Source organism: Martes martes (genome assembly GCF_963455335.1).
Source record: "Martes martes genome assembly, chromosome: 1".
NCBI classification, from domain to species: Eukaryota; Metazoa; Chordata; class Mammalia; order Carnivora; family Mustelidae; genus Martes; species Martes martes.
The window spans coordinates 17,852,600-17,873,871 of NC_137888.1; the positions used below are offsets into that span (position 1 = coordinate 17,852,600).

General features: G+C 41.2%; 2 protein-coding genes across 11 annotated transcripts in view; one reads left to right on the forward strand and one right to left on the reverse strand.

Annotated features, from left to right (window-relative positions):
- Positions 1-219: 219 nt before the first annotated feature.
- LOC308346358 (uncharacterized protein) lies at positions 220-7,760 on the reverse strand. 4 transcript variants are annotated; one of them, XR_013967167.1, is made up of 6 exons: positions 7,472-7,760; positions 7,196-7,297; positions 6,861-6,919; positions 6,278-6,385; positions 3,360-3,562; positions 220-554 (listed from the first exon to the last, which is right to left on the reverse strand). XR_013967167.1 is itself a non-coding variant. In XM_080809217.1 (5 exons), the coding sequence occupies exons 2-5, from the start codon at positions 7,237-7,239 to the stop codon at positions 3,468-3,470; spliced, it is 306 nt and encodes a 101-aa protein (XP_080665343.1). In that variant the 5' UTR covers positions 7,240-7,297; positions 7,472-7,734; the 3' UTR covers positions 2,652-3,467. The 4 variants fall into 4 exon arrangements, 1 of the variants encoding a protein (XP_080665343.1); XR_013967168.1 differs by having other exon boundaries at positions 6,278-6,400; positions 6,861-7,070; positions 7,592-7,734; XR_013967169.1 differs by having other exon boundaries at positions 7,196-7,300; positions 7,472-7,614.
- Positions 7,761-7,810: 50 nt separating this feature from the next.
- Positions 7,811-21,272, forward strand: part of APP (amyloid beta precursor protein) — a 275,938-nt gene continuing 262,476 nt past the window's right edge. For 5 of the 7 annotated variants that reach the window (XM_080809149.1, XM_080809150.1, XM_080809151.1 and 2 more), the window contains exon 1: positions 7,872-8,067. In XM_080809149.1, the coding sequence (XP_080665275.1) occupies positions 8,011-8,067 (57 nt within the window). In that variant the 5' untranslated portion in view covers positions 7,872-8,010. Of the gene's footprint in view, positions 8,068-21,272 lie in introns of all 7 variants that reach the window. The other 2 variants (XM_080809147.1, XM_080809148.1) reach the window with 1 other exon arrangement.

The following is a 21,272-nucleotide window of genomic DNA, read 5'->3' on the forward strand; positions in this document are numbered from 1 at the left end:
TTTCACCATTTTCCCTGTTGATTTCCACGTTATTTTATTCTTCTTCTCCAAAAGGCAATGGCCTGCCTGGTTCCCTTTTTTATTTAGTATAAATCTCTTACCAGGCTCACAAAGTCACCAGAACAAGGTGGTTATTGGACCCTAAGCTCTGTGAAGTTTAGATAACAGAACCTGTTTTCACTTGCTAGTTGGAAAATAGAAATGACAACATTCCTTTTTAGATAGGGCTCCCTAACCTTTCCTTTATTTTTCTTTTTGGTACAATAACAAGGGCTGACAGCGCCTCTTGACACCATTAGCAGTAAATGAATTTTTCAATAAAGACTAACAGAGAAAAAACTATGGGAATTGAGAGGTGGTTTTCTTTCTTTTTTTTTTTTTTTTTTTTTTGACCGAGAGAGCTATAATTTCTCATGTCTTTACTTTCCATGTATTCTTTATGAGAAATTTCAGCAAAAGCCTCTTAAAATTAATCCAATAGCTGTCTCTTCAATTTTCTTTCCTGGAAGCCTTTGCTCATCGATGGAGAGGTCCCGGCCACTTCTTAAGGGCCCCTATCCGGGAAGATGAAGAAAGGCACTACAGTGAACTCAAGTTTTATCCTGAGGCGTATCTTTGTGAACTTAGCAATACTTCCTCCTTTTTACATGAAGAACTTGAAAGAGAAGCAGGCTCAAATGTGAATTGGATTCTGTCCATTTCTCCCCCAAACTGGGAAGACGCTGGTCCTATACTTGCATTTGTGTATTACAAATATTCAAAGACTCTAATGCGGTCTCTTCCACATAACATATATTATAACTCCTATTTTAAACTTTCAGGATGCTTTTTATGGCATCTGTTATGCCCTACTTTAAAATGTCTGTCAACCTATTATTTCTACTTTCTTCCTTTATTAATCTATCTTCAAGGTCATGTGTGGAAACACCTTTCAGCGGAAAGAACCCATCCACTTCGACAAAGACGTACACTATAAACCTTCATTATTGCAAGGGTCTAAAGAAAAAAAAAAGTCCAAGAGTCCATTAAAGTGCCTTCAAAGCAGAGATCCCTAAAGCTCACTTGCGGCAACACTAGTCCCAGGAGTTAATGCAGTAAACAAAAACAAAAACAGGGGAGAGAGAGGGATGCTGTAGAAGGAGCTATAAGATTTGAACCGCACGGCAGCATTTTTAAGGGTGGTAGCATTCTAAAATAAAGATGCGTGTTTAATTTTATTGAACCACATATTTCTCAAACTTCTTTGATTACAGAAATATTTCTGTTTACAAACTGAACACTTAGTAACATATTGCTCTACAAGGTTTCCCCAGTACACAGTTCGAAACTGTGATAAGACATTATTCTTCCCATTTTTCAAGAATCATCATTCTAGCTCATTCATGTATTGACAAACGACCTTGAGATAGAAATATAACTCATGTCCTTCTCACACTGTATGTACAGGAATATTTATGGTTCATCTCCCAGATACCACATCTCTAAGTGACGAGTTGGTTGTTACAAGTAAACCCAAGACAGCTCTGCTCTTTGGCGATATCATGGTAACTTCATCTGAATAGTTCTCGACTCATCTGCTGGGAACAGCTGCTAATCATCACAGACCACCGCCCCATCACATCACCATCATTTATCTCCCATTTGCCACCCTTCGGTCTTCACAGACATGTTCAAGTTCCTTCCTATTGTATGTACTTCCGATCCCTGTCTCCAAACAAACTAAAAATCAAATGTGTTATTTCCCTCACTAATTAAAAAAATGTAAATAATGGTGTCCAGGTGAGACAGAACAGTGTACAAATCCTTTCTCCTCCACCCCTTTCCGGTTCCATTAACCCATTCAACTCCTTATTTGTGACATGGGAGGTGAACCCAACACAACTCACAAGCTGCATGTAAATTCCTCACCTTGGCACACAGCAATCCTTTAGTCTTATTAGGAATGAAGTGTCCTACCGTGTCTTTTCACAAACTTTTTACAAATCCCATCCATGGTCGTGCCTGAAACTTCTGCCAATTCTCCCTATTTTTCCCAATCAATTCCAACTTTTTCACCCTCCAAATTTCCCTACATCTTCCCCACTGACAGACCTTCTTCTAGAAATGTCAGAATATGTCAGATTGATTAGGACCCTGTCATGAGTGGTAATAGACCACTGCTGCCCATTCCATCTGACCTAAATTCTTCAGTCCTCAGACATTAACTGTGCCCCCCACAGCTAACTCCCCATTACCAGCCCCATCATGAACACTGTGGATGTATTTACATGATCCTTCCTTAGAATATCCTCCTTCTTGCTCCCTATTCTTTTCTTTTTATCAAATCCCCTGCAAAAAAAACCTTCTTCCTGATGTCCCTGATTAACCCTTTCAAGTGCTATAGGTTTATGACTCTCATTTTCTTTTGATGCATTCACATACAAACACAGGAATACTTAACACAAAGTTGTACTTACTGATATAAGTCTTCCACTACGCTGTTTTTATTAAACTTAAGTTGAGATATAATTTACACATAACAATGCATTAGTGTTAGGTATACAATATGACTATATATATATATATATATATAAAATGAAACTGATTACCACAGTAAGTTCAGATAACATCTATCACCACCATAATTACAACTTCTTTTTTTTCTTTTTTTTAGGTAAGTTCCATGCCCAGCGTGAGCTCATGACCTAGAGATCAAGACCTGAGCTGATATCAAGAGCTGAATGCTTCACTGACTGAACCACCCAGGCACCCCTTTGTGATGGGAACTTTTAAGATCTACTCTCTTGGCAACTTTCAAGTATACAGTACAGTATTGTTAATAACAGTCACTGTTCACTATGCCTTTTTCCTCCCCAGATATTTTTCTCACGTAAACATAAGCTCTTTAAGGGGAGTGAATGTATCAGGTTTTTATCCTTCCCACAGTGGAAGTGTACAAATATTTGATTGATCCACCCATGCAAAACACTTTCACTCCCAGGAGTTCTATTTACTTTAATGGGAATAAATATCACATGGGACATTTGGGGGATACAGCAAAGTCAGGTGTTTGCTTAGGGACAAAAGCTATATGCTGAAAGCCTATGAAGCTTTTATTTATTTGTTAGTTGGTTTGTGCGCTTTGTCATTCAGGATGTTGTTTATTTATAAAACGTGTTGGTGAATACTTAAAGCATATCTGCCTAGAACCTTCGCAATCATTTTAGGGTTAGGTAACACTTCTCCGGCTATCGTCTTCACTAGGATTTTGAAAGTTGAGTTACTTACCAAAGATTCTAGAACTTCTCTCTCCTTAAAGAGGTGAACTGAAAGGATAATCCTAAGTATGATTTGTGTGGAGATAAAGAGGTCTTCAGTACCTTGCGGCAGAATATGCCTCAAAGGCTGTCCCCCTGTGGAGTGTTGGCAACGGCCCCAGGCCATGGCAAGCTGTGGCTTCTGGCAGCTGCTGGGGGAGTGACTCCTCTTCACCACGTGATGTAATCCTCCATTCTGCAGGAGGGACCAGCCCTGTGAAATCCTCTCAGCACCACTGGCAAGCAGCCCTTCCAGGCCTTTCCATCTGCAAACAGGATGCATATCTTTCACAGACCTGCAACATGCCCTTGGGAGTGGTCAAGGTTTTGCCCAGTTCTTAGCATATCACTTAATTCTACAGCTCTGTCCCTTTTTCTCCCACTCAAGAAAGCATATCAGAATACAAATGAGTAGGTTGATAAAAAAGTCACCTTGAATCTGCTCTCATTTATGTTTTTTGGTTTTTTTTTTTTAAGTAAATCATTCACGAATTTGGGACTTCTATTGGCAACATATTACTTAGGGACCCACCTAAGAAACACTAAGTGGACAGCTACTGTGCTAACTGCCAACCCCTGGCAAGGTCAATGCAAGGTCAAAGTAGGACTATCTTGGTCACTAAGTGACAGCTAATGTGAATTGCTATTCTCTCAAGAAAAGAGAACTGATTTCTATGGTCATTCAGGCACTGAGTTAGGCACTTTCTGAGTTGGGCACTATACCACCTGATGAGGGGGGATTTTCAGTAACGGGGCTCTAGTGGCTTCAAAACTATTTCCAAAACTGATGTTTAGCCGTCAAGATTTCTCAAACCCTGAACCCTTTTCCACCATCACATATTGCTGCCCTATTAAAATTTCCTGAAGAAACAAATTTGTGTAATTTTCATTCAGTCCCCATTAAATCTTCCTGCTACTGGATTGATTTTTTATAATTCCTACCTCTCAGGTTGGCATGTATGGCCTATTCTTCCTTGTCCCCCATCCCTTTTATTCAATAAGATAAGGGAATATTCTGTTAAATTAGTCCTTGTAGGAACCTAAGAATTACCATCATTATTCAAACAAGTTATGCAAGTCAGCTGTCAATAACAGTGCCCCATTAAACACTTGATTTTTGTTGTCCAATTGAGTTACTACTGAATTATACCAAGTCCATTTGTAAAGTATGATTTACTTGAATCTTTTACTTATTTATTTATTTGAGAGAGAGAGAGAGAGTGAGAGAGAAGGCACATGAGCCAAGGGAAGGACAGAGAAGCAGACTCCCCGCTGAGCAGGGAGTAGGACGTGGGGCTCGATCCCACAGCCCTGGGATCATGAACTGAGCTGAAGGCAGAAGCTTAACTGACCGAACCGCCCAGACATCCCAGTGACTTACTTGAATCTGACCCCTGTCTCTGAAGTAGTTTTGTGTGATTGCTGAGAACTCATTTTAAAAGTATTGTATTGTTTGAAGATATACGAACACTTCGTGGATGCCATAGTGAAGTAAAGGCCCATGAATGAAGCAGTGACTAAAAAAAAAAAAAGGGCAGGTGAAATGTCTCATCCTCTGCCTACAGGCAGGTCTGTTACACAGGTGTAGTCAACTGCAGGTAAGTTAAGTGCTAATTATTCATTTAAAAATTTTTTTATGTCCATTCATTAGAAAGAAAAAAAAAATCTTCCTACGTGAAAAACTGCACTCATTATTGACAGAAAATACTTTATGATGAAAAGCTTGAATGCTATGTACGGGTGAGAGTTCTGTAGATATTGAAGGCTGCAATGAAGATAAAGAAGTAATAATGCCCTTTCATCATTGAGAAGGTAGAGAGAGAGATGAGAGAGAATATAATTCAAGATCTACTTCTGGCCTACAAAGAGGAATCAGCATGAAGTTCTAGAAGGGAAGACAGGTTAAGAGGCATGTGAAACTCTCAAGTATGTCATAGTGCCATCCCAGGGAAAACCAACTCTATAAGCTTGATTGTGGCCTTTTAGATTCCAGAATTGTGAGAAAATAAATTTCTATGGGATGGAATAGATTAGTTGCTTGGTCATGGGGGTACAAAAAGGACATCTAAATGGGAGGTTAAAGGAAAGGAATGTGAGCTTTCAATAGGGCAAGAACTTTCTAGTAACCCTAAAGGCCAGAATGCATTATTTAAAGAGCCAGTGAACCTCTCACAAACTGAGGCATTGAAGCCTCTACCACTCGGAATGCTGGTGTGGAGTTTCTCACCAATGGGTGGTCACTCCCGTCCGCAGTTCTGCAGTGTTCTTCTGGCTACAGATGTTCTTGCATTTCCTGCACAGGGGATCCAGAAGACACCTCAGGGAAGGAAATGGCATTAAATGCAGAATAGAGATAATGGTTGAAAAGTAAAAACCGTCAGGATCTCAGAGCAGTGGTAGAACAGAAGAAAATACAGAGAATGTCCATCATTCTGACAGTCCGGAGCTAATCATCTTTCCCTGGGGAACATCTTGTCCAAGGTATGTGTGAGTGCCCTGAATTTCAACAGGGGAATTTCAACAGGGGAAAGAGAAAATGCTAAATCTAAGAACTGTTATTTTTACAGATCATAATTTCACCTCTGTATTTTTGAGTTTGTGCTTAATAAAAACCCCTTACTATTAAAAATTGCTTCCTCTTCCCTAGGACCGGCTTCCTGAGCATGCATTCTGCACGACACAGGGCCCAGAACTCGGAAGGAGCCCCATGATTTGTTTTACATTCTGCAGTCGCCACCTTAAAATATTTAATTTTGGGAGTGCCTGGGAGTCAGTTAAGCACCTGCCTTCCACTCAGGTCACGGGGCTGGAATCCAGCCCCACACAGGGCTCCCTGTTCAGTGGGGAGCCTGCTTCTTCTGCTCCCAATCCCCCTGCTTGTGTGCGCTTGCTCTCTCTCTCTCTGTCTCTCCTCTCTGTCAAATAGATCAAATCTTCAAAAAAATAAAATAAAATATTTAATTTTAGACAAACGGTGCTACCTTTTTTTTCATTTTGCAGTGGACTCTGCACAATTTGTAGCTGCTCCGTCCCCATCTTGGAGTTATACTGCTTTTTGCATTCAGATGCCTTCAATTGTTCATACAAACCTAGGACAGAGGGAACTGGTGTGGTGGTAAATGTGTGTTGTTCTTTGCTGCTGGGATGTGCTTAGCTTCAGCTTCCTATCTTAATAACTGGGAATAAAAAGAAGGACCTCACTGGCTTTTGGAGGAATTAAAGAACACAAAGCATGTAAACAAGTTTTACCCTATAAGAAGTATTTGCTATTACTTGTTGAGGACATTCAAAGAACAGGGAAAAAAGTAGCCCAAGGGTCAGGACTGGATGGCTTGAGGAGGGAATGACAGAAGACAACATTTAGGGGAGGGGCAGATGAATGTTGACTTCTCAGGAAGGAAGTCAGCATCTTCCTGGCTGAGCCTTTATCCCAATGGCCAGAAGCTGGGGCTTCATTCCCTCCCACTAGCACCACAATGGACGGTGGCTTAGTGACTTGAGTTCCTTCAGGTCAAGAGCAGGGCTGGGCAGTTCTAGACCATTCTAGCCCAGCTAAACACTAACCGGGCATTGGATGGTTTGTGTTTAATCTAGGAGAAGGTGGCTTCCCAGCAGGTTCATTTCTGTAATTTAGGACAGACACAATGAAGAACAAGGACAGAGTTTGAGGTCAGGCGTTCTTAATGGTGAGGGTCGAGGAGGCATCATCTCTCCAAATCTTTTCCCTTCAAACTTTCACTTCACCCTCATCTCAGATGGATGTTACATCCCGGCCTGATAAAAACAAACAAACAAAAATCCCCGCTGACTGTCCCCTTCCCAAAACCAAAACCACCAAACAAATAAGCAAAACTTAAAACAACCACCACCCCTCCCAAAACAAAACAAAACAAAAAAACCTTCCTTCAAGGAGAAGTACACAGGTTGCCCCCGTGTTCGCCATGTCCGGTGCCTTTCTCCTTTGGTTCGTTCTAAAGACAGATATTCCAGGTTGCTCCTGGCTGCTTTTGAAGGGGGTAAAAAAAATAAAAAATAAAAAAATAAATGAGGCGTTTACTCTCTCAACAAGTAAAGAAATTCTATTTCCTTTAAGCTTGTCTTGTTCCTATTCTCTGCCAGAAACGCCTCCCCCCCACCAAACCAAGGCAAAAAACGAAATGCGGATAGAAACTCACCCCAGCAGCAGCCTTTTAACGACATCCCAGAGAGGCCTGCGGGGTCGGATGAGTCAAGCTCACGGGGACGAGCGGGGAGCGCTGCCGAGTTTTCTGGAGCCCAAACGTCCTACGACTCACCTTTCCCTGATCCTGCACCGTCTGTCTCCTGGCCCCAGACTCTCCCTCTCTCTTGCGGAGCCCGGGGGGCCGGCGGCCGGGGCGGCGCGTGGGGAGCGGAGGCGGCGAGGACGCCGCACCTGTGGGCGCCGGGGGCGCGGGCCCCTCCCGGCCCGAGCGTGCGCAGCTCCCCGGCGGCTCCGCTAGGGGTCTCTCTCGGGTACCGCACGGGGTGGGCTGGATCAGCTGACTCGCCGGGCTCGGAGCCCAGCCGCCGCGCTCCAGCTCCGTCAGTTTCCTCGGCAGCGGCAGGAGAGAGCAGCCGGAGCGGCGCGAGCGCGGGGCCACCGGAGACGGCGGCGGCGACGGCACCGACAGAGCCAGGGCGCGGCGGATCCCACTCACACAGCAGCGCACTCGGTGCCCCGCGCAGGGTCGCGATGCTGCCCGCTTTGGCACTGGTCCTCCTGGCCTCCTGGACGGCTCGGGCGTTGGAGGTGGGTGCCGCGCCTCGGAATTGGAGGGGGGGATACGGTGGGAACCCGATTCCCCCAAGTCTTTATTCCGAAGGAGCCGGGGGCAGTCCGGGGGACCCCTCTCCCCTCCACGTCCCACGCCCCCGCTTGCAGGCGCCCTGCGCATCCGCGCCTCCGGCCCAGCCCTGCCCCGGGGACGCGCTCTCCGGCCGGCGGAGAGGGAACTGGCAAGGCGTCGGGCTTCCCGGTCCGCGCGGGTTGGGGGCGAGGAGGGGTGAAGGATCCTGAGCTCGGATCCTGACTCAGTCCCTGCCTCGCGGGCGGGGACCGGGGGAGGCGAGAGACTTCCAGATAGGGGGAAGGGGGACGGAGCACGTGGGGGAAAACCGAAAATGCAGCGTCCCTGGATCCTGTCCTCAGCTCTCGGTCGCTGCCCTTCTCCGGGGCCCTGGGGAGGAGGAGTCAGGACAGCTCGGGAAGCACCCCCCTACCCTTTGCCTTTTCCGCCCCGCTTCACCTTCCCTTCTCATCCCCACCACCCCTTCCCTTCCGGACCTCCAGCTCCTTCCCTTTGGCGGCTGCTCGCTGCGGCCGCCTCGGTGCGACCCCATCGGGGTCGTGCCCCACCTTCCGCAGGCAAACTTTGTACATTTTGCGTCTCCCTTTTGTGTAAGTTGAGAGAGATGGGAGGGGTCGGAGACCCACGGCCCCCTCGCACCTTCCCCAAGCCTGGACGGCCCTGGCGTTCGCTCCGCACCTTTAGCTTCTTCCGGAGAGGGAGAAGGTTCCCGGGAACAAAAGCCGCGACACCCCGCCCTCGCCAGCCCGGGGCGCGGTGGCTGAGGCGGCCGCCTTGGTCTGTGCGCCACACCGAGGCTCCCGCCTGACTCCCTTCCCGGGGCTGCGCGTCTGTCCCGGAGGGGGCTGGGGCGCTGCTTGGGGCCGCCGTGGTGGAGCCTCGGGGTCCCTCTACAACCACTCCCCATCATCTCCGGGGCTTGCAAATTCTGTGCTGGGCCGGAAAGTCCTTGGGGAGAAATATGCGGACAGCGGGGTGTGCGTCTGGTAAGGGTAGTGGCGGGTGGTGGGGAGGCACGAGCTCTCCCCTCCTGTGCATCAAAGGAGGCGTTTGTCTGGTTAAGGCGCGGCCTCTTCCCTGGCAGCGAGCCGTCTGGTTTAGTCCCCCTGGGGGCGCGAGCTGCTGGGGAGGGTCCTCGGGGCCTTTCTTTTTAGGGTGCAGATAAAAGGATTGAATTGAGTGAAGATTAAGACGGAGAAGATGGCGCCTCTGCAGTGCAGCAAAGAAAAGCGGTGTGAAGGCTGCAGCCTGGTGAAATCCACCCACCGCTAGGTGTATAACAAGTCTTCTCCATTCATCCAACTCTCGAACATTCAGCTAACGCTTGTGCAAAAAACAACTGTTTTTTTTTACCTAAAGATGCTAAGAAGTTGTTTGTGTGACACTTGGGGTATTTCGCATCCTTTGGGTTCCCATTTGGTATCTTCCTATTTGCAATCTCTCCCAATTTTTCCAATTTTTTTTCCTCCTTTTCAAAAAAAAAAGCCCCCAAAACAAAAAACACCAAAAAACCAACCTCACAATTCTTAGAACAGAGTTTTCTGTAATTACTCTGAGGCTATGCAGATTACCACAGCACAGCAGTTTTAGTCTCTAATTTGCAAGGTTATTGAACTTTTTTCCCCTTCTTTTACCTGTAAGTTGCTCAGAAATCACCCTAGAACTAGTTAAGTCAGACTGATTCAAAAGGCGAAGCATTTAGTTTTCTATATTTTTAAAAAATGCATTTATTAAAGGGATTTTTTTCTCCAGTTAATTTTTGCCTACTAGTATTTCTGTTATTTTCCTTATTGTCTTCCTACACACTAAAAAACCCCCCCACAAATTAATTAAAAGCATATCACAACCTTTATATTTGAAGTTTTTGCCAAAATGTAAATATTAACTTTTTTGACCACTGGTTGGTTTGTTTGTTTGTTTCTGTATAAAAAGAGGCAGCATGTAGGCAAATACGGGTCAGATTTATTTTTTTGGCCTGTGTGCATTTCTTTGCTCTCTCTGCCATTCTTTTGGACATTTTTACTTGTTATTGCCACTTCCTTCAAAGAGTGGAGGTGAAATTCACATTAGTCCGTTTTGCAAAGCATTGGTGGAAGGGTAGGCAATTCACTTATGAGGTTTGAGGGGGATTAATTCGGCTATATTTGTGGCCACTGAAAGATGTAATTATGAGTTTATGTCTTATAGGGCTTAGAAAATAGGTCTACTGCAGGTGGCTCTAAAAAAAGATATGAATAAGGGCAATGATAACGGGGCCTCCACTTTTGGGGTTATTACCTGAGTTGATTAATTTGCCTGGAGTACTGAGAGAGTATGAAATTAAAGGGCCCTAACATTTACTTATTTAAACTTGCTTCTTTAAATTTGAGTTTACTGTATTGAGAGGTTTAGCCTAAATAGGGGGGTTTAACCTAGAAACTGAATTGCTTTGATCATGGTGCTAATTCACAGATTATAGATACCTATTCATGCTGACTAGTACTGCCTGAAAAGTAGACATTTGTACGCAGAACCGTGGAGCCCAGATTTGATCGTAATCTATAAGGAGTCACTGTTTCTTGCTATTAAATGGGAAGTCATGACAACCATCAGGGCACAAAAGCTTCTGTCTACTCACCCTAACCAGCAGAGGCGCCTGATGGCACTTGGGAGGCTATTAGTACTGCACAGAAGTATTCTAGATCAAATAGCGACCCCTGACTCTGATTGGGGAAGGCAAAAGGAACACGCAACTAAATACATTACAAGGTTAAGTTGGGAATGACTGATTGAAAAACAATTCCAAAGAAATAATGTGGTCCAAACTGAATAATGGTTTGAAGAAAAACATATCCTGTGGATAAGGCTTTCTCCTTGTTGCTGGAAGCTCCTTATTTTTATGGTCCTGTTTATGGCATACTGGAGACGTCTGTATAGATATTTGTATGAAGATGAAGGTTGTCAGTCATTCCAGAAATAAGCATAGCTATTATATGCCATTCATATTCTATGGTCGCTAAATTGTCAGTGAAGAAATGCAATAAAATTCGGTCGAAATGTACATTACATTCTGTTCCTGCAAATTCGATCTGGGTGAAGACATATATTACCTTAAGACACTTAGAAAGCATCTATAACATAGTCCTCCTTTACTCTCTGCTTTATTATGTCAATTAAAAATGCAAAAATAAACCTTATGAATGTAGTTGAAATGTAAAGCTCTGGGTTGGGAGGTTTAATTTGACTGCATTCCCCCTTGCTCACAGGAAGTTTGCAGACTAGGAACTAGAAAGTGTTAAATACCAAGAGGAAAGTAAAGATTAAGTGGTTTACTGAGTAAGAGCCGTACAGTGTAAACATCTATATTTAAGGAATAAAGGAACAATGTGATGAGATAATCTTAGAGAATTTCCTGGTAGTTCATTTCCAGCCAGCGTTGTACCCCAGGTCTGGGGAAGGGACTGTAAGTCTTTGCGTTTACAGAATTTACAGGCCTCTCCCAACCTTTCCCCTCCTGGGAACGAACACACACACACACACACACACACACACACACACACACCCCTGAGGGCGTGGGTGGGGCAAATGTGGGGTTTCATTTTCTTAAACTCTCCATCTCTTCGCTTGGGACAGTTGTATTAATTCTCTTTTTGGGCCAAACCCTGTCCACAGCTCTGAAAATACTGTGAACAACACGGTCTTTTCGTTCAAGGACCTTCCAGTCTAGTGGGGAAGACAGACAAGAAACAAATCATAAGTTTGTGTTCCTGAAGTGGGACAGAAACTGAAGCTGAGACGGAAAGGAGGGGGCGGGGTACACTCTGGAGAGGAGTTGGGGTTTTGGAATAAGGAGCTAAGGGGGAAGGGACCAAAAGCATGATTTAAGGGTTTTGCTACTCTGTCCTCAGTAGGAGCTTGATGGAGGGAAGTGAGTACATGAGGAAAAAAGTGCCTCACTGGGGCACCAGGAGGAGAGTAGGAAAATAAAATGTTATTTTTGTGTTTTGGTTTTTGCTGCTAGTTTCTGCATCTCTGTGTTCTTCCTAATTGTGAAATGGTTTCCTTCTCAGAGTGGGCTCCCGGATACAAGTGTATGGAGTGGGGATTCATGCTAAATATTGCCTCCGACAAGTCTTTGGAAATGCCATCTCCCTGTGTCTCAGAGCCAATGTACAGACACCCTCATGAGGAGGGGCTGGAGGGGTGGCAAGCAGAGGTAGTCAGGTGAAGGAATGAGCACACCCCCTTACTGAATAGCAAGTTTAATCAAAATGTTGATTTCTTAATATGTTGTTATTAATTAAAAAAAAATAAAGCCAACAGTACCTAAATGCTCAAACTGAATTTGCAAATGGAAACCATAGTGAAGGGGGAAAATGTTATGTAACTATTTCTTCAGTGTAATATGGACAGCTTAAAAAATAACCATTTCTGTGAGGGCACTAGTATTTTTTTTTTGGAAAAATATATTTTCCTCTTCAGAGTAATCCTGATTAATAGACATTACTGCTACTGTTTTAGAAGTCCACCAAAAATTGGGTTAGAATGAGAAGTAAGGTATAGTACTAATACTGATTTTATTAGTATTAGTACTGTGGGAGTCTTACCGATAGTATAGTTGGTTGACACATAGTTCGTGTTATATGCGTTATGTACTGTATTCTTACAAGAAAGGAAGCTAGAGAAAAGATGTTAATTAGGCAGATCATAAGGAAGAGAAAGTACATTTGCAGCACTTTACTATATTTAACAGAAAAAGTCTGATAAGTGCACCCACACAGTTCAAATCCTCATTCAGGGGTCAGTGTAATTCATTTAAAAAAAAAAAGGGGGGCCTCGGACATGTTCAGCAATCAATAGTTCTATGAAAATGTGACACTTGGTAGATTAGTTAGCTGACTATTGAAAGTGAGTGGAGACAGAGGACTTAGGTTCACATGTATGAAATTTTAGCTGCAGTAAGGAGCTTAGATTTAGTTGGGCTACATTTTTGAAGAAACCTATGAGACAGATTTAGCTTGAACTTTGCTAGGATTATAGTATTTTATGAAAGAAGGTAGTGCTTGAATGGGGAAGATGAGAGGTTTTTTAAAAGCCCGGCTCTATGGAAAGTAGTAGAACTGTTCCCACATTTATAATACTTATTTCGATACCCAACACGCGATCGTTGGGATTCTCACACGTTCAAGGAAAGTAGCATCTCACACTGATCAAGGTCTTGGACTGGGCTTAAGTCTTGGCTCTGCCCCTTTTGAGCTATTGACTGTGGGCTAGCTCCATACCTCAGTTTTTTCCTTTGTAAAATGGGGATATCTCTATGTGTGTGTTTGTGTGTATAAATATATGTATGTAAAATGCTTGGAACAGTACATGACTTAATATATATAATACGATTGCACTTTAGAGGCACTGTGTGTTAGTTACTGCTGTATATGATGATGATGATGTAAAATGGATATATTTGAGTCATATCTGGTTGAAAGTTAAAAACAAACAAACGCTGGTATGATATTTTACTTAATGACTACCAACCAGTCATATCTGGTTGAAAGTTAAAAACAAACAAACGCTGGTATGATATTTTACTTAATGACTACCTTACTTAACTGGCCAGCTTAGATTACTGCAGGACATTGGCAGGTCTCTAAAAAAACAAATGAATTTTATTTAAATTTAAAAATGACAGTACAGATAAAATTTTTAGACTATGTGTTTTAAAATTTCATTCACTAAATTTTATATTTTATATTTTATGTTTCAATTGGCTTTTTTGTAAAACATTAAGGTAATTTGTGTTCATTGAAAAATTTGAACAGTACAGAAATATGTAAAAAGCACAAGCAGTTTTTACACCAATGGAAAGACCTATTTTGAATGTATGCATATGGGCGGCGTGCCACATCTGTCTGATACTGAACAAGTTTGTGTACTGGCTTGATTATTAACTGTGCTATTAGTTGACTATCAGCTATGCACAAGGACCTATGAACAAGCTTGGTTTAGTTTTTAGCAAAATGCCTTCTAAAAAAAATTATTAAACCAGTTTTCCCCATCTGGGCCAAAATGGAAGATTTCAAATGCCAGCGAAAGATTTTGGTCTTAAAATGGAAGCGTGAAATCATCTTCACCAGAGTACAAGGAAACCAGAAAGCAAACTGCGTGAGAATGCAGCATTTCTATAAGAAGTAGTTTTTAAAATAAAATGAATGATATTATCAGGCAGATGATGACTATCACATCCTTAAAACTTTATAGTGATCTGCTTAATTAAAAGCATACTTTGAGAAATCAGCATAGTTTGTTTATTATATAATAAGAGGTTTTCAATCTCCATTTCAAAATCAAGCTAAGGATATTTGAGGTTGAGGAATGACTAACACATGGAAGAATCCATAAGCAAAGTACGAAGGAATTTATGTGGGTTTTGTTAACACCAACTTTGTATTTATCTTTGTCCTACTCAATCAAAAAAAGTGGGTTCAAGTAGGCGAATGTAATTATGTAGCATGTTTGGAATAAACATCAGAGTAGATGCCCTGAGGAATGAGTGAGATGGCACCATAATCCTATGTATAGGGTCAGTGAGCAGGGACAAGCCATAAGCAAGATAAACGTTTCAGAAAAAGGAAGAGAACAATAAGCCTGTTTTGTAGATGAACAAATTCTAGAATCTTAAGGTCTTATTAATTATTACAAACAGTGTTTGTATCTTTGAATTTCCAGATGGTCTTTCTCTTTACTTTTTCCTTATGGGTTCAGATGGTTTTTAGCTAAGAAATTTGATTGAGCAAGTAAAGTTACTTTTTTGGCTGGGAAGATTAATTTTGTTGATATGAAATTGTTTCAGTCTAATTCTCTTTCTTAAGAGAGTCTAACAATTTGTCCTATGCTCTCAGTTTGCTTCCATAAAAACCCAGATCCTGTCGTCCTTGAAGAATGTTAGGGTGTTAAGCAGTCATCCAAGATGATAGAGACTGATACATTACTTTGTAGCTTTAAAGACTACTTAATGAGAATAAGAGATCTGGTATATCAAGAAAAGTCATCTGTGATACCTGAAGAAATGCATTATTATTCTTGTGTCTTTGTTACATTTTGACCCTTATGACTGTAATATATTTTGACCATGTGGAGATTCTTTGCAGGAAGAAACACAAGAGATTTAATCCCACCCTTGGGGCATATTTGTGTACCTTAGATCTGACCCCTCAACCCCAAACTCATTTGTTCAGTGTTTCCATGTCTGCATGTACTTAATTACTATAAAATTAATGAGGCAACGTAATTTTTAGTTTTAATCGAAAATAGAATAGTGTTTGTTTATTAAGGCTTGATTAGTCCAAAAGAGAACTTTTTATATCTGCCCTTACTATTGGATGAATTTTCATAAGCATAATTATTGTTTTTATACATAACACTACTCATTTTATTATGGAATTTATAGGTACCCATGATAAAGATAGACAATGTGCCATGTTAACCATATTTATTGATTTTTCTTTTTATCTTTCAAAAAAGAAGTATCCTCATTTACTTTGAAGGTTGCCTTTATTTATTTTACTCTGAGAGAGAGAGAGAGAGAGAGTGAGAGAGGGAGCACACAAGCGGGGAGGGACAAAGGAAGAGGGAGAGAGAATCCTAAGCAGGTTCTACACCCAGCTTAGAGCCTTAGGCTGCTGGATCTCAGGACCCTGAGATTGTGATCTGAGCAGAAATCAAGAGTCAGACACCTAACCCACTGAGCCATCCAGGCTCCCTGAAGGTTGAAACTTCAAAACTGACACAGATTTTTTGAAATCTTAGCAAACTCTTCAGACACTAACATTAAAATATCTCATGAAAATTGATATTTGAGATAAAATCTTTCCCATACTGATGCTCTTAATTGCTTATGATGGCTTGTTTCAACAAATACGATTTTTTCAGCACAGCATATTGTTTTGAAAATATAAGTGATGCATTCTTAAGAAACTCCCATAGAAACTTGCAAATATGCGGATTGATCATTCTAAGAATAATTTATTCACAGGTACTTATATATTAAATTTATTCACAATTTAAAATTGAAATTTTTATAGAAAGGTTAATAACATTTTTGTACACACAGAGAGACAGATTTTTAAGGGCAAAACTAGCAAAGGAAAACGTACTTTTTCATTTAACAAATACTTCTGAGTCTCCTACCCTTAAGGGAGCTTATAGAATTGTAAGGGGTAGACAGAATAAATAGCATACAGTAGGGAACTAGGAAAAAATTAAGTTGAGTGAGGGGTATCCGGGGAATGCTATATGGAAGTGTGCTGTGGGGTGATCTTTTATGTGATACCAGGAAAGGTCTCTGATCTCATTCCTACACAAATGTAGACTTAGATATTTGAGGGAGAGAACTATATATTCACCATGATGTAGAAGAAAAACTGGGGACGGGGGATCTAGAGTGGTTAAATAATTAAAAAACGGTGATGGTTGGGTAGAAAAATTAATACTGATTGTGATCACAGTTTACTATACCTGTTTCTTTTTTTTAAGCATATTTGTATATTTTTTAAAGGTTTATTTATTTGTCAGAGAGGGAGACAGAGGGAGCAAAAGCAGGGGGAGGGGCAGGCAGAGGGAGAAGCAGACTCCCTGCTGAGCAGGAAGCCAGATGATATGGGGCTTGATCCCAGGACCTCTGGATCATGACCTGAGCTGAAGGCAGGCGCTCAACCAACTGAGCCATGCAGGCGTCCCTGCTATACCTGTTTCATCACTACTACTGCATTTAGTAGTAATATTTGATAAATATTTTCAATGAGTATTTTAGAAATTTTATATTGTGGTGATAAAGAATTTATGTGTTTAGTTCTTGACATTTGAATTAACCTGTGTCTAAAAAACTGTGAATGACCCTTCACTGCAAGTGCCGAGGGGAAATTAAAGCCTATGAAATAAAATTTCTTCTTTCAGCCTTTTCTGAAACATTTTATTGTGAAAAAATTTCATAAATGCTATCAATAACTTAATGTTCAGTCATTTGCAACTCTTTAAGACATTTGGCCTAGCAAAAAGTGTCTCGTTCTTGAAATATTTCGTCAATCTTGAGATTGATTGGGACAGTTTCAATCGAGGGTGGCAAGAAATGATTTTGTTTGAATAAGATTTGTGTATTGGAATTAAATTGAGTTGCCATCAAAATGAACATTTCATTATCATTGTCTTTTTTGGGTTTGCTGCTTTTCTGCTTTTTTACAGCTAGTATTTACCTCTTACTTTAGTGTGAGGCAGGATCAGAATTGGCCCTTTAAGACAAAAATTAAGTTCTGTGACTTCTGTTCTCTAAAAGAATTGTACTGTTCAAGTTCACGGGCTTGAAGCCAATCCCACTATATGCTATTAACTTGACAGGCATTGAAAATCTAATTGAGGTCATTATGATTAGCCTTGTATCTTGCCAGTGTTTTTTCTCAGGCTTATTTTTAATGTTATATGTCAAGTGTTAAATCCTCTTACACCCCAGAGTCCAGAAAATTTAAATCCAATAACAGTAAACTATATTTTAAAATCCTCCAGTTGTTTTGTGTGGGGGAACGTTCTTGGCGAGCTAATGTGACATTGGAATGTGAAGGCAGCTTACACATCGCAGTTCGTTTGAGGAATGTGAAGGGCTCCACTTGCAAGAGCACATTTGTGACAAAACTGCAGTTTGGAAGTCACTGCATACTTGTTCAGTGAAGTATGAGAGGAGGGAGTCCTGGGAGGGTGGCCATGTGACTGCAAGGCCGAAACAGTAGGAGGAAGGCTGCCGGATAGAGATGTTCTTAAGACAGTGCGGGTCCCGGGAACTGGGAACTGAGTAATTTATCGGCATGGCCATTCGAGATAGCCAGGACAATGATAATGAAGATTGGGGGTCAGGGAGGACACTTCAATGAGCAAGATACCAAGCTCTTTGTTTCCAGGCAATGCCTTTCCTTGTCTGTGTTTGCAGTTTGAATATTTCATGTCACTTTGTGAGCTGGACTCCAAGATTAAATTTTTACCGCGGTGATTTTTATGATTGTGAAGTTTTTGTCATGCTGTAAGGGCACCTATGGGAAGTATTCAGTTTTGGGGGGGGTATTTCTTATGTGTATGTGTTTTTAGTTGTATTTATTGATTTCATAAATAGCTTGATTAGGAGATTAGAAAAAAATTTTAGCATAACTACCCCCCCCAGGGGAAAAAAAAGTCATTGGTTAAAATATTCTTCTACAGGCTTATTACCATTGTTAAATTATTGATGCTTTTTAAAAAAATTCTGACACATAACCTCATTGCTTGCTTGCTCATTCATCTCAGAAGTGGAGCACTGAACACAAACCCGAGCCTGTTGATCGATTCTTCTAGCAGAGGAGGGGAAGGTTTAATGCAGGATGTTTAATTGGATATTTGAATTATGTGTTCGTGTGTTTTGTCTCTATTCCAAATTTTCTCAGGGCGTTTGTGATCGACTTCTGTGATATTGACACCGATTTGGAATTGTGTTTTTTTATTATTATTAATTTATTGTTGTACTGCATTTTTCTCCCTTTCCTCTTGAAATTTGGAAAACATCCTTCATCTTATGGACAAGTACTGGATGCCTTCTGTGTTTCAGGGGTGACAGGAGCACTATAGTCTTTGTGGCGCTGTGAGTAAACAAAGAAGTAACTCGTATTGTGCCTCGGTTTTGCAGCCTAATAGGGGAAGAAAGAGATGCAGAAAGAATTAGGCCCAGCATGCTGAAGGTTCCCATGGAGGAATGTACGGAGTCTTCATAGCAGAGGTGATCAGTCTTTAAACTGGGTTTCAGGGATGAGTGGGGGTTAATTCTGGGGACATGGTAGGGATTTCCAGACAGAAGGAATAGTGAAGGTGTAGAGGTTCAAGAGAGGAAGCCATAGGGATGTGGGTGGGAAAGATGGTGTAGGAATGGTAGGAGATTAAGAGTTTTAGATGTTTTGATGAGTTCAGATTTCATTTTCTTAGCAGTCGGGCTGTTTTTAGATGTTCCTAAAATGGGGGTAGTAGCCATTGATGACTATCGATCAGTTACATTTAGGAGCCTTTGTTGAAGTCCTTGTCAATATCTGCTTAAGCCCATTAACCAGATGATAGCACCTCCCTGCTAGGGAGCCTGGTACATGTAGTATATTAACTGGAATATTCCCACTAGGAACACATTCTAGATTCTTCTCTTATGGAATAAGGAAAGGATAGGATATTGGGTGACAAACAGCTGGCATTCTGGAATGTGCAGGGGATACAGTACAAGGGATGTAGAGGAAAATGGGTAGATTCCGAAACATTCCGAATCAAACCAAAGGAAAGATTCTCTGTGAGCAGTTAGAGTAGGTTTTTGGGATTTGCCCACTTCTTACCTGTTGGCTAACCTCACAGGATGCACATCTTTAAGAATGGAGAAGGAGATGGGGAATGCTTTTTTAAAAATTTTTATGGCAGGAACACCCGAGAGCCAAGACTTGGCTCTGGCTGTTTACCTGCATCCAAGATGGTTTAGACTTGTGTTCCAGGGAAACCCTTCCAATCAGGGTGATGGGAAAACAGAGAATCCAGTGCTCTTTGGAAAGTCATGGCAGGGTCAGTTTACTCTCCCTGTTGGTAAACTGTCTTTCATTTGATCTTGAGACTTCCCTAAAGCAACCTTGTTATGTTTGTTCTTTGAAAGGAATAGCAGATAAAACAAGCTTTGAGGTTTTTGGAAAAGAGCATGATACAGAGAACCTCTTTTGAGCTAGATTTGCCTACCATGTTCATCTTTTTATCACTGCTGCACAGCATGTCAAATATGCTCATGTGTACCTGTGTTATTAAAACAGAATGGGACGATCTGTGGAAAAGAGAAAAGTAAACCTTAATATATTTACATGAGTAAAAATGGAATTGCCATTTAAAAATTTGTCTTAATTCCTTATCTGTTTTTTTTATTCAGTTACTCTGAAAGTGGTCGAATAAAGATACTTACCAGAAAGTACATAATGAAGGGCTCCTGGGTGGCTCAGTGGGTTAAGCCTCTGCCTTAGGCTCGGGTCATGATCTCCAGGTCCTGGGAACGAGCCCCGCATCGGGCTTTCTGCTCCGCGGGGAGCCTGCTTCTCCCTCTCTCTCTGCCTGCCCCTCTGTCTGCTTGTGCTCTCTCTGTCTGTGAAATAAATAAATAAAAAATCTTTAAAAAAAAAAAAAAAAAGGAAAGTACATAATGAAATAAAGCTGTGGGAAAACCCTAGAGTCCTGAGCAGACTGGATATAATCATTCACATTAGGGAGTGTTTGAGGTTTTATAGTAGATATTTAACAGTATCCAAAAATGTATTTAATATATGTCCTAAGAATTTTATATATGATACATGGTTCTATCTTAAGGAAACTTATAAAACATCAAGGTTCCTCTACAACTATTCTTGTTTTTATTTTCTGCATTCATTCTTTTTGAACCCTTGATGGATTGTCTATAAAGTAATCAAAGGCATCGCTCAAGTCTGGTCATCTTAAATCTGAGCATTGATCTTTTGGTTTTGTTTTCATTTTGAAGTATCTGTCAAGGAAATATTTTATCTTCTCAGTTCTAGAGACTGTATTCAGAAAAACAGATGATAACTTTCATGTGTCCAGAATAGTAGTTGATTGGTGATGAGAATCAGGAAGAGTAGCCTTTGTGTGTTTGCGTATATATTCCTTTAATGGTCCCCTGGCCATATTTTGAAATTGATGCTTTTTCTTTCCCCTTAAAAAGAGTAAGTGGTAATTATATAAGTTTGAAAAATTTTTAAAATTATGGTAGGTTAGATGGAAATTGAAAATGTAAGAAAATCATGATCATTAATTCCAGTATAATTGTATAATGGTCATAAATAGTTTGTAGAATTTGAAGAAGTAATTTCACCAAAGGACATGCATTTTATGCTGGATTCTGTTCTGTTTTTATATAACTGAAAATACTTGACATGAGTTTGCCCTTAGTTGGCTCTGGAATGCAGAGTTAGGGACCAGTGCTGGTTTTATTGACTTTAAATAGTTGGTAGTTTATTTTGTAGGCAATTAGACATATGCCTTTGTTTAAGATCACCTCATTGAAGAAGTTGGCGGTCCAGGAATATGTTCTGAGACTACTTGAGTATTCATTTACTTTAAGATTTTTTTTATTTGA